We start from the raw sequence: 16498 nt of genomic DNA, 5'->3' as shown, positions 1-16498 counted from the left end.
TGACCGTATGAATTCAGATAGCAGCCTATGCCTAGTTAAAATTTTATGTGTTTAGTTTTCCTCCTTGTCATTTTGAATTTACCTGGAATTATCTGACTGCTAACTCCCTCATTAAGGAGTAATGAATTTTGAGACTTGATCAGATAAGTATGCCTAAGAGATTTTGCTTCAACACACACACGCGTGGGCACGCGTGCACACACACACACACACACACACACACACACACAGAAAGATACTGAAAAATTAGAGGAAGCCAGTGAGTGGTATATTTGAAAGTTTGAGGAAATCCTGGAAACTAAAATAGGTGGGATTAAATTGATGGGGAAAATAGACAAAGGGAAACTTCAGCTCAATATATGGAAGAGGAGATCGTTCTTCCAAAGAACGTTCCAGAGAAGCTCCAAGCCTGAAGAATATAAAGAGCAAGCTTGGGCCATGGGGAAATAATCCAAATAATAAAACTACACTCTAAACACTTAAATTAGAGGAGGACAGAACTTCCTCCTCCCAACAGCACGACACAGTGATGTTGTTTGCCTCCAGTTCAAAATCCAAAAGTAGCTCTCTTAGTTTGGGTTCCCCAAAAACAGACCTCCAGACAAAGACTTGTACACAGGTAATTTGTTTGGGAGAGGATCCTAGGAGTCACAAATGAGGTAGTGAGACACAGAAGGGAGAAGAGCCAATAAAGCCGGTGCTGGTGAGCAGGGCAACACTGTAGGCAACTGGGGCTTAATCCTGCTAGGAGCTGTCTGAGAAACTGTGTGAAAGATGCCCTAGAATTGTTCCACCAGAGGACTTGGAAGCTGGGGGCATTTATCCATTGGCTGAGGTATACGTGAGCAAGAAGAAAAATCTGAAAATTCTGAAGGGGAAAAAAGCTACTGGATGGGGGGAAGAGGAAAGGAAAGGGCTAGCACTGCTAGATCACATTATAAAATATCATAAAACAGTGTGATATTGGCAATCAATAGGCAGACCAATACAACAGTCTAGAAGTCCAAAATTAGACTCAAATGCATATGCATACACTAGGATAATTTCAAATAGATCAGACACTCACATGTGAAAAAGAAAGAAACCATAAACGTGCTACAAGGAAACAAAAAGAAAACTCCTTGTAGTGAGTTGAATGGTGGCCCCACAAAAAGATATGTAACCTACCCCTCTCAAAAAAAAAAAGTCGTCAAGTCAGTTCTGACTCATGGTAATCCCATGTGTCCTCCAGAACCTGTGAACATTAATTTATTTGGAAAAAGCGTCTTTGTAGATGTAATCAAGTTAAGGATCTTGGGATGAGAGCATACTAAATTCAATGACAAATGTCCTTAAAAGAAAAGAGAAGGGAAGAAGACACAGGACAGAAGTCCATGTGAAGACAGAGGTAGAGACTGGGGTTATACAGTTACAAGCAAAGGATGGCTGGCAGCCACTAGAAGTTAGGAAACAGTCATGGAACAGATCATCCCTCAGAATTTCCAGAAGGAACCAACCTGCCAATGCCTTCATTTGACATCCTGGCTTCCAGAAATGTGAAAGAATAATTCTGTTGTGTTAAGCCACTCAGTTGTGGTGAATTAGTATGGCAGACCTAGGAAACTAATATATTTCTCTGTAATCTTGAAGCGGGGAAAACTTTCCTAATTATGATGCAAATACAAAAGCAGTAATAAATTCAATTACATAAGAATATATTTAAAGATTTTGTGTGGGGAAAAATGCTATAGGCAAAATCAAAACACTAATAAAAAGCTGAGAAAAGGTATCTGTAAGCTATATTATAGTATAAAAGGGCTCCTGAAATACTGAAGAGAAAAAAAAGACCAATAATCTGATAAAAAATTGGGAATAAGAACAGAGTTCACAAAACGAAAAAAAATTGAGCCTTAAACATAAGAAACTAAGCTCATAATAAGAGAAATACACATCTAAACAATACCATATCACCAGTTCTCAGCTGATTGGCAACAATCTAAAAGTTCAACAACATGTGATTAAGATAAAACTATAGGGATATGGGTCCTTTCATCCATTGCTGATGGGAAAGCAAAATGGTGCAATATCTATGTAGAGGAATTTTTCAATATCTAAAAAAAATGCATTTTTCATTTGAACCAACAAACCCTCTAATAGATATGTATCCTAAAAATACACTGCCAATATTACAAAATGACTTTGGCACTGGATTATTCATTGTGGCATTATTTACATTAGCAAAAGTTTGGAAAAAATCCAAATGCTCATCAACAGAAGATTGGTTGAATAAATTATGTCACTTCCACACAAAGCAATTCTATGAAACTATTAAAAGAACTGAGGAAAGAAATATGCATGATATGACATGATCTTCAAGATGTATTATTAAGCAAAAAAATCAAGGTATAGAACAATATATATAATATGCAAATTCTTGTTTTTTAGCAAGGTTATGGTGGTAGAATATGATTACACCTACTCTTCACTTATCAACTACCTCATTACCCAATATTTTACATTTATGATAATGGCAAAAAATATACTATCTAACTACTTTGTGCATTAATGACATATGTCTGGCAATAACTAATGCTGAGGTGCAAGGTGAGAGTAACACTGGCTATGATGGTTAAGGTTATGTGTCAACTTGACTAGGCCATGATTCTCAGTGGTTTGGCAGTTACGTAGTGATGTAGTCATCCTCTATTTTGTGATCTGATGTGGTCATCTTTCATTTTTGCATAACAGCAATTTTCACTTAATGACCTGGTCTTTGGAAATTAACCATGCTGATAAGTGAGGAGTGAGTGTATACATATTTGTTTAGATTTTTAAAATGAATAAAAGGATGGGTAAAAAAAGAACTAAGAAAAGCTTTATCTATAGGAGAAAGGGGGGATAAGGTGGAGTAGATAGGCATGGAAGTGAGACTTCTCTGCATACACTTTGTTATAGAGTTTAGCTTTGGAATCATATATTGAACAAATATAAGAAAGAAATCTAAAAAAAGGGAGAAAAGCAATTTGAAAACAGTACTAGAGATATTGAGAAATAGTCAAATTCTAGACATAACTTGAAGGCTTTGCTCAGTTTGGAATATGCTAAGTTGTCCATGCATTCTCACCGCGGAGATGTCAGGGAGGAAGCTGATATATGAGTCTAGAAATTAAAGAAGAAATCCAGACTAGATATATAAGTACGTGTTCTCAAACCTCTACAAGGTATTTAATGTACTGAGTCTGGATGAGATCACCTAGAGAGGAAGTTTAGATTCAGGAAGGGATGCTTTGGGACTCCAATGTTTAGAAGTCAGATTGTTGAAGAGGATGCAGCAAAGGGGACTGAGGAGAATCAGACAATTGAGATTGGAGGAAAAATTCAGAAGCCAAGAGAGGAAAATATTTCAAGGAAAAGGAAATAATCAGTTGTGTCAAATTCTATTGAGAGAATTCAGGTAAGCTATAGACATAATTAACTACTGGATTTTGCACTGTTGAAGTGATTGGTAACCTTGACTTTTTTGCTCTTCACCAGTGATGTGGGAAGGTGTCGCTTCCTTGAAAACTCATGCTCTGGTACCTGGCACATTGAATACTCTGTGGTTTAATTTTATGATTGCCTTGTTCACACTTACCAAGTCAACATCTGTGAACTGCATGACTTTACAATTAAACGGAGAATATGTGTTTTAAAAAAAGAGAAAAAAGAAGAGTATCTGAGAATTTTCACTTCAAACTTTCACGCACCTTTCTCTTCCCCACCACTCCAGGACATTTTTCCCCAAATTAACCTAAGGGATGAAATCACCTATGGTCTACATTGAGACAAGTTTGGCAGTTTTAGGAGTTAAATAGTGACAATTTAGTAACAGTATGGTTTTCTCTGCAAATTGCTAAGGCAGTGGCATTCCTCGGTCAGTAAAAAATCAAGTGACACCTAAATAAATTACAGCACCTTCTTGTCTAGTATTCTCATCCAAGAGCCAAGGCAAGATTCTTCCAGAGGCTGTTACTCCCGAGTCTCCTGCTGAAACGCAGCCCTACCATGAGATTGGCATTTTGGGGCTGTGTCTTCTAGAAAAACAATGGGAGTGGGGACAAAAAAAAAAAAGGGTAAAAGGGAGAGGAAGAAGACAACAAGAGAGGGTAAGTGTGTACTAGTGATTTTTTGCAGACTGGGTAAAGAATATAGGGTAAGAAGACAAGTAGAGAGGGTAAGTGTGTATTAGGATGTGGTGATTCCATGAATGTGGTCGTAAGATAGCCCAGCTTTGGTAGGAATTTTATAGGGTTGTCACACCCAGATGTGAAGAGGCTGCTTTCAATATTAATTTTCAGGAGTTACCAGAATGAAGATGGTGGAGTAGGAAGCTTCATGATCCCCTCCTCCCACAGAGAAAGTAAAAAATCAAGCAGAAAACAGCAGTGCTCACCTTGTCAGATGCTGGTGAGAACAGCTGAGAGATTATGGTAGCAGGGCAAAGACTTGCAGAATGGTAGGAAGGCTTTGAGACTGTTCTGTTTTTTTTTCTTAATGCTGGCTTGAGCACCATGTCGCTGACAGACACATTTTCAACTTGGGAGGTTGGTCCCTGCTTCTGGAGGGTAGGAGCTTTCAAAATAGAGGTGTTTGGCATATCTGAAATGGTTAGTTTGGGCCCAAACCCATTTTGAACCTTTGCTTTTGCCTTAGCAACAGTTAATCTTGTGGAGACTTAATCCTGTATCTACGGAAGACTGTGGAGACTTAATCTTGTATTAAGAAAGAATGTTGTCAGTTTGTTCCTAGGAGCCTTGATGCAAGCAACATCAAACCGATAAAGAAAACCCCTATAGTCACCATGCGGTAACTAATTAACAAAGCACACATATTGCCAAGTAGCAACTAGTCAACAAAGACTCTTCAAAGCAATCTCTGTAAAGCCCTCGCTTTTGTTAACCATCCTTTGACTTTCACAAATCACTAGTAAGCCAATCAGAATATTATGTTGTTAGTTCCTGGTGTAACAATATAAATATTGTTTGGAAGCCTCTAACTCCCCTGAGTGTGCTGGATTTCACATCGTCAGACTCAGTGTCTCCCAACTGGAGTTGTCTTTCCTTCCAATAAATCTCTTGATATCACTTTAAATAGAGCACACATCATTATCTTATGACAGGAGTGAGCAGAGAACACTTTATTAATGGAGAGGATTGTGTTTGCCTGACTGAATCAATTGAGTGACTACTCAAAGCACTAAAGTACAGTGCTTGCCTCTGTTTCATGCATCTTGGAGTTTGCTGGGACAGAGGAGTGGTGAGCATAGCCTGGGGCACTCTAAGAGGTGAACAAATGAGCCTGTGGCAACCTGGGGAAATGGAGGGTAATAGAGACGCTGGCATGAAAACCCAGAGAGAAGATTTGCTTGGGAAATTGGGACGTTTAGAGGCACTCAAGTGTTTAATCTGGAAAGGCACATATATATCCAGAAAAATCTGAAGAAATCCAAAACTTTCTCCCTAGGCGTATCTTCTAGTTAAATGTGAGCCTGCTTAAGAATTGCCGTAGCCTAGAGCCAGTCTGCAAAGAACCAAGCAGTTTCTTTTCTAGTGGTTTCTCCTCCACAGTGGTTTTTCCTCCACAGTATCGTACAGAACACTTTTAGTGCCTGAAAAATGCCCCGTGCTCCACCTATTCATCCCTCCTCCTCTCCCCCTGAACCTCTGGGAACCACTGATCTTTTTACTGTTTCTATAGTTTTGCCTTTTCTAGAATGTCATATAGTTGGAATCATCTAGCGTGTAGCTTTTTTAGACTGGCGTCTTTCACTTAGCAATATGCTTTTAAGGGATTTCATCTTTTAACACTTGCTCTTGGGCAGTATGGGCTCTGAAGTTAGACAGATCTGAGTATCTCCCTGCAGGCCCAGGAGTAAATTACATGACCCTGGGTCTTAATTTCTCATTCAAGAGATCAGAATTTTGCTGTCTACCTAAAACTCTTATAAAGTTCCAGACCATAGTAAGTACTCAATACATTAGGTCCCCTTCCTTTTGGGTTTAACTCCACACACTCCTCAGGGCGTTGAAAATATGACCAGCACAGGAACCTGGGCTCTGACTATTTATCTGAGTCTGTAGTAGTAAGTCTTTACCTTCCCCCCTGCTAATTTTAAAACTTTGTACATGTCAACAAATTTTTCCAGGAAATGAGATATTGCAGACCAGTATTTACCCTAACTGTTTATTGATTATTACAAGATATGTATGTTGTAATCTTGAAAAAACAACTAGATTGACATGGCTTGTTTTTAAATCCAGTATTCGTTAATGAATATCCATCACCAAAATTTTTTCATTGTCATGAATTCCTCAATTTTATCAGGGTTACTGTGGCTTGGAAAAAACATGTTCACCAGAGAAAGGTTAATTGTTAATAGTAATTAGTTGAAAAGAATATAAAGAGATTGTTCATTTCTCTCCAAAGATTGAACACTTTTTATAAATGTTCATCTGAAATAATGAAGACTGTGAGACTCTTATCTTTTCTTGTTTTTTTAAGCTACATTAAATGCAAAACTCTTCAGAGAAGTTTACAAGATGCAGGTAGGGAATCACTGCTATTTACAATCTGTAAATCCCATGTGCCAGGAGATAACGCATGATCACTGCTAAAATGTATATGGGAAGGCTTATGTTTTTCAGCGGCCACCATTGTCAACAGAGTTATTGTCAATCACTAGAAATTAACTTATGGAACAAATACAGAGAGAGCAACACATAGGAATATCTTACTTTAGGCTTTGTTGGGTGACTTCCACTTTAGCTGAGGGAATGTTACATTTCAAATTTGTATTCAGAATTGAATACATGATTTTAGATACAGGAACAGTGTGAATAATAGTAGGAATAATTTTATGAGCTGCATAATTCAGTCCCTGTATGTGCCAGGCACTGTACTCAGATCTGCACAAAGATGCTTTCATTTAATCCTAACGACCATCCAATGTGCTAGAGTTTACTTACATTTTACAGATAGAGAAACATAAATTCAGAGAAGCTGAGTTATTCTCCCAAGGTCACATACAGAACCAGAGCTGGAAGCTGAACTCAGAACAGCTGTCTCCAAAGCCAAGTCTCTTTTCCCTATGTTAATATAGTGAATAATAATGGTTTCTTTATTTAATAGATAGCCCCTAAGCTCGTTATGGGCTATTAGTATAAAAAGGAATGCACCTGATCTCTGTATTCCCAAGGATTTTGATAAGTGCTCTGATGTGTCAGTGGCGAGTGGGGGTGGTGAAGAAGGTAGGGGTGACGAGCAAATTAAGGTATGTGAGATACTATCTCTGCCAAATTAAGTCTGGGAAAGAGTGTTAATATTTATATTTTGTTCCCAATGGTAAACTTTTATTTCCTTAATATTCCTTGGACGTGCTAATAGCTAGAGTTCCTGGGTTGAGCAAACAATTGATCACTTAACTACTAGGTAAAAGGTTGGCAGTTGGAACCCACCACAGAGGTGCCTCGAAAGACAGGTCTGGCAATCTGTTTCTGAAAAGTCACAGCCTTGAAAGCTCTGTGGAGCAGTTGTACTATGCACACATGGGGTTGCCATGAGTTGAAATTGACTCAACAGCAACTAACCACAACACAGCAACAAATAACCAAATCATCAAGTGTAATTAATTTGGGAGTGTTAACACTAATAAATACAGCTACTGGACCAATGATAGATTTCAACTACAGAATATATTTGAGTATAAAAATAAGTCACTTACAGAATATAGTTTAAATACTAGTGAAGATACATTCCGGTAACTTGTTCTGATTTATTTGTGGTTAATAAAAATAGATCTAGAAATTTATACGCGGTTAAATACAGATTTCAGAATAAAAAAGGGGCATTTCTATTTGGAAAATTCCCTCTTATGCAAATAAAATCTCTTTTATTTTCAGCCATGAAGCACATTTATAGCCAGAATTATTTGGAGGAGAACTTAAAAGACATGTGAGTTTTATTATCAATATTCTTTTATCTAAAAGTTGAAATCATACTAATGAGTTACTTTAGATGAGGGGAACAGGGCAATGATGCAAACAAAAAATGAAGGAGAAAAATTGTTTGATTCTGTAGTTAATGCTCCCAAGTGTTATGTTTCAGTACCAGCATTATGGTTGCCCAGTTTCTTCAGAAAGCGACTTATGAAGAAGTACAAACCATTGTTAAAGAGCTGCTAGATCTTGCAGAGAAGTGTAAGGGCCACAAGCCACATGAGCCACCTTCACAATGCTCTCACCAATTGGTAGGTGGATCATGTTCTGCCTTTTTCTCTTCTTTGAACTAAATTGTAACCAGAAGATGCTGTTATAAGGGGGGCTGGTTGAAGGCAGAGAGCTCAAAGGTAATGATATGTAGATGGATCACACCCAATATATAATCTTTGTAGGTTTATAAACCTACATTTTATCAGTTCATTTCTGGGAGATAGGGCTCTGAGATCCAAACATTCAACTGAATGAATCATATTCCACAATACCAATTGGTCAATTTAAGTTCATTGCTCTGTCTCTGTCACTAGAATGCTATTGTCTGACATTCCCATAGAAAAGTTCCAGGGAAATTGAACTACAAATTTAAAATAGTTTCTTAAAGAATATGAAAAAAGAGAGAGAGAAGTGAATAGTATTATGTGCTATTTTTCCCAGTCAGTAGAAAATCATGGCAAATTATTATTATCTCATAAAGTAAACCTATCTTGTAATTAGAAAATTCACTAAAAATAGTGTTTGTTTTGGAAAATGCTTGATAAACACTAACATATTCTTATATTCACATATTTTTTGGACCAATTATTCTCATACCAAACAACTTAAAATATCAACGTGTAGTTTTTTTCTTTATTTATAGATGTTACACTCCATCTTCCTGGAACTAAAATCTGGCTAGCTTTGACTAGACTCTAAGCAGATATAGAAAAATCATCAGTCTCATTAGAAACACATTTTAAATGAAGTCCTTCTGCCAATGACCAGTCTCACTTATTTTATAGTGATTCTTACTGATTTCCATTTCAGAAGAGGACTTGTTTCTGATCTTATCCTCCAAATTCGAAAATAAATGTCGTTTGGGGTTTACAGTGTTCAGCACATTTATTGCCATTGAAAGGTATTTGAAATGGAGTTATTACATTTCCATTTGGGTATTTGACACTGAATGTACATTGCTTCAGAGTTCAATTCTTAAAATAAGTTCCCATGGAAACCAATCTAAAAACAATTAGGAAGCAGGAAAACAGATTACCATCTACTTTTTGGTGGATAGTTCTCATTACAAATACCTTGATTTCCTCAGGCCCTGGACATTCTGGCTTATGTTTATTTTAATAACCCTCAGCTGTATGAAAATAAAGTAATTAGATGAGAGAAGAGGAGAATGATAAATTTGGTCAAGGTCTATCATGTGGGGATTTAGAGTGAAAACCTAAAAGCTTTTTGCTGAAAAAAACCTGTCTGAGGCTTACTGGGTCTAAAACCTAACAGTATACATTCAGTTGTCTTAACTTTCCCGTGGTAAGGAATGTAGACTGCAACCACTTCTCCTTTAAGCTGCCTTTTCCTCCTACAGATGATTACCTTCCTACAGCGTGTTTGTAGCAGCCAAGGAATGGCTGACAAATACGGGTTTTCTGACTGTTGCAATAAAAATAGCACAGCAAGGCACAAGTGCTTCCTGTCACATAAAAAAGATGTTGCAGGTTACAGGGATACATTCCAAATTCCAAATCCTGAGATCTGTGAGATGGACAAAGAGAATCGAGGGTCAGTGAAGGACAGGTAAGCCGTTTCTCCTTGCCATTGTTGTTGAGGAAGAGTGCTTTCCAGTTTTGAAAACAGATCTTATTTATATAGGAGCCTCTGAGAAAATGATGCTTTTTGGCATGGGATTAAAATGAAAATTTCTTTCAGAAGGACAGTTACCATCTTACTGAGTTACTAGGGCATGGGACTATCTGTGCTACGAGATGGATTAGGAATGGCCGGGACCTGTAAAGGGATCCATCTCCTTAAGGACTAAATTAAGCAGATGAGTAGCAAATGATGTTGAAAGGTACAATCAAATTGGCAAAACAGGATAGACAGAGTATTGGGGATAGATAGCAGGTAATAGCTCAGGCAAGGGGCTGCATTGGGGAGGTTCAACAAGGGATAGCAAGAAGGGTATCTGGTAAGCATGGAGATAGTCTATCACTGAGAACCTAGAAACCAGCAATAACTGTAGATCAGATAGAGATGAATTTTAGCTCAAAAACTCTGATTCTGTAATTCCCATCTAGAGTGGATAGCACTACAGTAAATGGGTAGCCGAGCTCATATTTTGGTTTCCCAGTTGGCACAGGGAAGTCTGTCAGTGGAGAGATTTTAGACATGAAACTCTAAACCAGAGTTGAATGAGGAGACAGGGTGACTTGTTGCCGAATCACCTAAACTCCTTTAATTCACCCATCCAGGGTCAGCATTGCCCAGAGATCATTCAGTCTTCAAAAAGGTGATAAGTGGCCCCAGCCACCTGGGGAGAAAGGACTATGCGACAGGGAACCAAGCAGGTTCCTGTTACCCAAAGCAGGTCCTGCCCAGTGCAGCTTCTTGTTGATAAAGACACACAGAGGTGAGGAGGAAGGAAGAGCCAAGCAAGGAGCAGAGAGAAAGCTCCTCAGATTCTCCCAGAACAAAGAGAGGCAGAGCATTTTATGCAGTCTCTCACAAGGAAGTACATATAAACACCATCGATTACATAGGTTATCATGGCACGTAGCCTCAGTAAGAGAAAATACTTTTTTTTCCCTTAGTATGTATAGAAAAGGAGCCCTGGTGGTGCAGTGATTAAGAGCCTGGCTGCTAATCAAAAGATTGGCAGTTTGAATCCCCCAGCCACTCCTTGGAAACCCTATGGGGCAGTTCTACTCTGTCCTATAGGGTCCCTGTGACTGATTCCTATGAGTCCAGTTCCTATGAACTAGAGGGCAATCTTTTTTTTTTTTTTTAATGTGTAGACAATAGAGGATAAGCCCTGCCCTGGATGGAGATTTGACTATTATAATGAGGCTTAGGTTACTTGAGGACACTTTTGTGGCTAGTGAACTGGTTTTAACTGGTTTTGGCTGATTTAAGGCAGAAACTGAGCTACAGGCAGCGTTCAGGGTCTTGATAATGGAACACGAGGCCTGTGGTCTTGCTTGATAGTGGCTGAGCAGCTGCTGGCTGTGCTCGCTATCATTCCAACATGTCTGACGTTAGGGAACCAAAATATGAACTTGTCCACCCACTTGCTATGATGCTACTCCCTCTTGGTGGGTATTATAGATCAGTTTTTGACTTGAATGTTTAGAGATTACAAAATGTTACCAAAAACAGTCAGTGAATCCAATGTCTTCTTGACTCTTTACAATGAAGTTGATATTAGGGAGTTATCTTACATGCTAATTTAAACTTATGTGCATTTCACTATAAACACACAGGGGAAAATACTTTTGTAACTTCTTACCTCATAACTATAGGCTAACAATTTTAATTCTCAGTGAAGGAAATAGCAACCTATTTCAAAGCTGGAGGAAACATTGGCAATTTTGGACCTATCAAAAGATAGTATAGTACACATATATACAAAACCATAGTTACCTTACCTTTGAATTATTTAACAAATTTTCAATAATAGTTTTGATCATTATAAGTTTTTATTGTATATCCTGACTCCAGTACCTGAATCCAAACCAAGCGTGACCCTACTTTACCTGACAATATGGGAATTCCACTTTCAAATGGCTCAATTTATTAGAAAGCTTTTCCTTATACTAAGTTAAATTCTGCCTTTAGAGATTTGAAACAAGATTGGCTCATCCTGAATGTTCTCTAAGGAAACTGATTAACTATGGCAAAAAAAAATGAACTTATAATTCATCATTGTACCTGACAGAAAGCAGAGGTATAGAACAGCTCCAATGAAATGTAAAATTGACCAAGAATTTTGCCTCATCTTAGGAGGAAGGCGTATGTTTATGATACCAGTTCTGCTGTTTGGTTTATATAAGTTGGGCTTGATAAACTCTGCTGATACCAACCCTTTGCTGAAATTCCAGGGGCAAGGTTTGGGGTCCCTTGGTGTCAGTTAAGAGGGGCTTTATGCAGGGGAATAGCCCTGTCCAGCTGCTGAAGAATGAGGCTTCAGTCCTAATATCTGACCTATTTTTTATCCCTCCATGCCTGTGGCTGATTGTTCCCTTTATAGGCTTGTAAAAAAGAAAGCAAAAGTAATAATCCCAACTGTATATTTATTATTCAGGACAGGTTAGGTTATGCCATGGTAGCAAATGACCTCAAATTTTTAGTGGCTTTTTGTAACGTAAGTTTTATTTTGTACTTATGCTATCTGTTCAATTTAGATTAGTAGGAGGTCCACTCATCATAGTCACTCAGGGACCCAGGCTCATTACTCAGCCCATCTCAACATTTGTCTTGTTGATTACTGTGGCAAAGGAAGGGGATGATGGTAAATCATGCATGGGCTCTCAAGCTCCAACTTGGAAGTAACATTCATCATTTCCATTCACATACTATTAGTCAAAGCAAGTCCCATTGTCATGCCTCACTTCAGAGGCTGGACCATGTAGTCCTGCCATGTGCCTGGAAGGAGGGGCACTGGAAGTATTTGGCAAACCACTCTAATGACCATTAACCTAAGTCATCCACCAACAAGAAAAAGTTTCCTTTAAACAAAAGGAAATATCTATACAGGATTGCTATCACATCAGTTGCTAGATAAGGTTTCTACTTATGTTTGATTAGTGCTTCAGGCTTCCTAGAAAAGCCCCAGTCTTTCAATATGGCACCATTGTGCTGTATCTGGCTCTAACCTCCATGGAGCAGCAGGAAATACCCTTTTGATGCAGTTACATGTCAATATAGCCTCTGACCACAGAAACTATAGCCTGCTCCTTTGTAGTGGTTTAGTTTTTTACACTCTGTATAACTAGGGAACTCATTAAAATATTTCAAGAATTTCAAGCATTTGTCATGATACACAATTGCCTTTTCAATTGTTAAAGGCAAGGAAACACGACAAACTTGTCCTTTGACTGGACTCAAAGGGCTGTTAGAATTGTGTCTTTAGTTGGCATCACAAGAGGAATGAGAGTTAGGGAAGTTGCAGCAATCAAGAGTATATATATTATCCAACATACTGGGGGCGGGAAGAAGTTTTCGAAACAAGAACCAAGTCCTTCTTCTTTATCTATTACTTTCCTGTTATCACTAATGCTGTAATGTCTACTAAGTAGATGAAAATGACCCTGGTTAGGAGGTCATTCTTCTGGTGACATAGGCCTACTTAGTAAACATTATATCCTAAACCTCCGTAAGGGATAATATTATAATAGTCAGTATAGAATAGGCTATGTTGTGGTAACAAGTAAACTCCAGAGTTTCAGTGATTTAATTCAATAAACATTTATTTTTTGTCATTTATCAGTCTAAAATGTGTCGGGTTGCTGTCTTAGGTGGTTCTTCTCCAATGGTACTGAGGAATCCAGGATGTTTCCATCTTGGGGGTATACCTTCTGAAGCATGTGCTTCCAAAGTCACTGTGGAACAGAAAGAGAGAGAGAGTAGGGAATTGTGTGAAGAAATTTATGTCTAAGCCTAAATTCAGATTCAGTTATATGTGCCTGACATAACTGCAAAGGATGCTGAGAAACTAGTCTCCTTGTGCAGAAAGGAAGAGAAAATGGATTGGTGTGAGCATCAAGATAGTCTCTGTCAGTAATATAAAATGTTGTTGGGTATGTATGTGTGTGTGTGTAGGGAGTAAGTGAACAAGCTTTTCAGACTGCTATGCAGAGAGATGATTGCAGATGAAAGGTGGATCTGGTGCTCAAGCTCTATGCTGAGTGTGAAGAATGAATGAGAGAGGGAAATAAAGACTGGTAATTTAAACCAAAATATTGAATGATATATCTTGGAGAACAATGACATTAATTTACCTTAGATAAGGTCTTTACTGGTGTTTGTTGGGTTGTAATTACTAAGTACAGAAAGAACTTCTGCATGAGCTGGAGAGATTTCTCTCTACCTTTCAATACTTTCAAAATTGAATTCACCAGCACCAGCTTTACAATTCAGTATTTACAATTCACTGAGACTGTTTAACGTTCTCCCTCCCACTCCTATATGGAAGGGAAATATTTAAATTACTGATTTTCCTTCCCCATCAGCCAGGAAGGTGCCCACTTCATGGGCACTCAGGGAGTGTATGATCAACCTCCCAGGGATTTGTCCAGGGTAAACATTTGATGCATTTAAGTATAGTGTTACCTCATTTTCATCACCATGAGGTCCTAGAAGATTCAAATTAACAAAACTGAACACATCCTAAGTTTTTAAGAAACAATGTCAGCAAATGTTCTTGAATTCCAAATTACAGAACTTTGTGTTTGTCCAATTACAGGTACATGTATGAAACTTCTAGAAAGCATCCATTCTTGTATGGACCCACTCTTCTGACCTTATCTGCTTACTATGAGACAGCTATTCAGTCATGTTGCCAAGAAGAAAATAAAACTGAATGCCTCCAGACGCAGGTATAATATTCATATCTCAACTGTTACTTAGAATCTTACTGCTCAGGGTGTAGGCTGTGGACCAGCAGCACATGCATCACCCAGGAGATTCTTAGAAATGCAGAATCTGAGGCTCCTCTCCAGACTTAGTAAGACTCTGCATTTTGACATGATCCTCAGGTAATTTGAATACCAATTAAAGTCTGAGAAGTGCTAGATAGCATAGATACAACTTTATAATAAATAGTTGTTGTTGTTATATATCTTTGAGTTGGGTCCAACTCATAGTGACCCTACGTATAACAAAATGAAACACTAACCAGCCCTGTGCCATCCTCACAATTGTTATGCTTGAGCTCATTGTTGCAGCCACTGTGCCAGTCCATCTAGTTGATGCTCTTCCTTTTTTTTTGGTGACCCTCTGCTTTACTAAGCATGACGTCCTTCTCCAGGGATTGGCTCCTCCTGATAACATGTCCAAAGTACATGAGATAAAGTCTTGCTATCCTTACTTCTTTTCTTTTTTTAATTTTTTCCCATACAAAAATTTATACATGCATTCTTATGTGACTCTAATTGCTCTCCCCATACAGTGACAGCCCACTCCTTCTTTCCACCCTTGATTCCCCATGTCCATTCAACCAGCTCCTAGCTCTCTCTGCCTTCCCATCTCACCTCCGGACAGAAGCTGCCCGTTTAGTATCTTGTATCTACTTGAGCTAGGAGACACACTCCTCATGAGTGTCGCTTTATGTCCTGCAGTCCAGTCCAACCCCTGTCTGAAGAGCTGGCCTCAGAAATTGTTTTAGTTCTGGGCTGATAGAGAATCTAGGGGCCATGCTTTCCGGGGTTCTTCCAGTCTCATTCAGACCATAAGTCTGCTCTTCTTACTAGAATTTGAGTTCTGTACCCCACCTTTCTCCTGCTCCATCCGGGGCTCTCTGTTGTGTTCTCTGTCAGGGCGGTCATTGGTGGTAGTCAGGCACCATCTAGTTCTTCTGGTCTCAGGGTGATGTAGTCTCTGGTTCATGTGGCCCTTTCTGTCTCTTGGGCTACTACTTTCCTTGTGTCTTTGGTGTTCTTCATTCTCCTTTACTCCATGTGGTTGGGACCAATTGATGCATCTTAGATGGCCACTTGCAAGCTTTTAAGACCTCAGACGCCACTCACCAAAGTAGGATGCAGAACATTTTCTTAATAAGCTTTGTTATGCCAACTGACTTAGATCTCACCTGAAAGCATGGTCCCCAGAACCCTACCCCTGCTAGTCCCTCAAACTGTTTGGTTGTATTCAGGAAACTTCTTAGCTTTGGTTTAGTCCAGTTGTGCTGACTTCTCCTACAGGGTGTGCTGTCCTTCCCTTCACCCAAGATAATTCTTATCTACTATTTAGTTAGTAAATAACCCTCACCCTCCCTCCCCACCATCGTAACCATCAAAGAATGTTTTCTTCTGTGTTTAAACATTTTCTTCAGTTCTTATAATAGTGGTCTTTACATAATATTTGTCCTTCTGTGGCTGACTAAATTCACTCAGCATAATGACCTCCATCTTCCTCCATGTTATAAGATGTTTCATGGCTTCATTGTTGTTCTTTATTGTTGGGTAGTATTCCATTGTGTGGATATACCATAATTTGTTTATCCATTCTTCCGCTGATGGGCAGCTAGATTGTTTCCATCTTTTTGCTATTTTAAACAGTGCTGCAATGAACATGGGTGTGACTATATTAATTCTGTGACGCTCTTATTTCTCTAGGATATATTCCAAGGAGCGGGATAGCTGGATCGTACGGTACTTCTATTTCTAGCTTTTAAAGGAAGCGCCAAATCAATTTCCAAAGTGGTTGTACCATTTTACATTCCCACCAACAGTGTATAAGTGTTCCAGTCTCTCCACAACCTCTCCAATATTTATTATTTTGTGTTT

General features: G+C 38.6%; 1 protein-coding gene across 1 annotated transcript in view; it reads left to right on the top strand.

The window, feature by feature from the left end:
- Window positions 1-6478: 6478 nt before the first annotated feature.
- Window positions 6479-16498, top strand: part of LOC101347696 (alpha-fetoprotein-like) — a 54886-nt gene continuing 44866 nt past the window's right edge. The window contains exons 1-5 of the mRNA XM_023737812.1: window positions 6479-6563; window positions 7917-7968; window positions 8122-8263; window positions 9586-9794; window positions 14458-14590. Of these exons, the coding sequence (XP_023593580.1) occupies window positions 6479-6563; window positions 7917-7968; window positions 8122-8263; window positions 9586-9794; window positions 14458-14590 (621 nt within the window). The remainder of the gene's footprint in view (window positions 6564-7916; window positions 7969-8121; window positions 8264-9585; window positions 9795-14457; window positions 14591-16498) is intronic.

Source organism: Trichechus manatus, unplaced genomic scaffold (assembly GCF_000243295.1).
Source record: "Trichechus manatus latirostris isolate Lorelei unplaced genomic scaffold, TriManLat1.0 scaffold00108, whole genome shotgun sequence".
NCBI lineage: Eukaryota > Metazoa > Chordata > Mammalia > Sirenia > Trichechidae > Trichechus > Trichechus manatus.
Note: the sequence above shows the minus strand (reverse complement) of the source record. Positions and strands in the feature narration are given on the sequence as shown.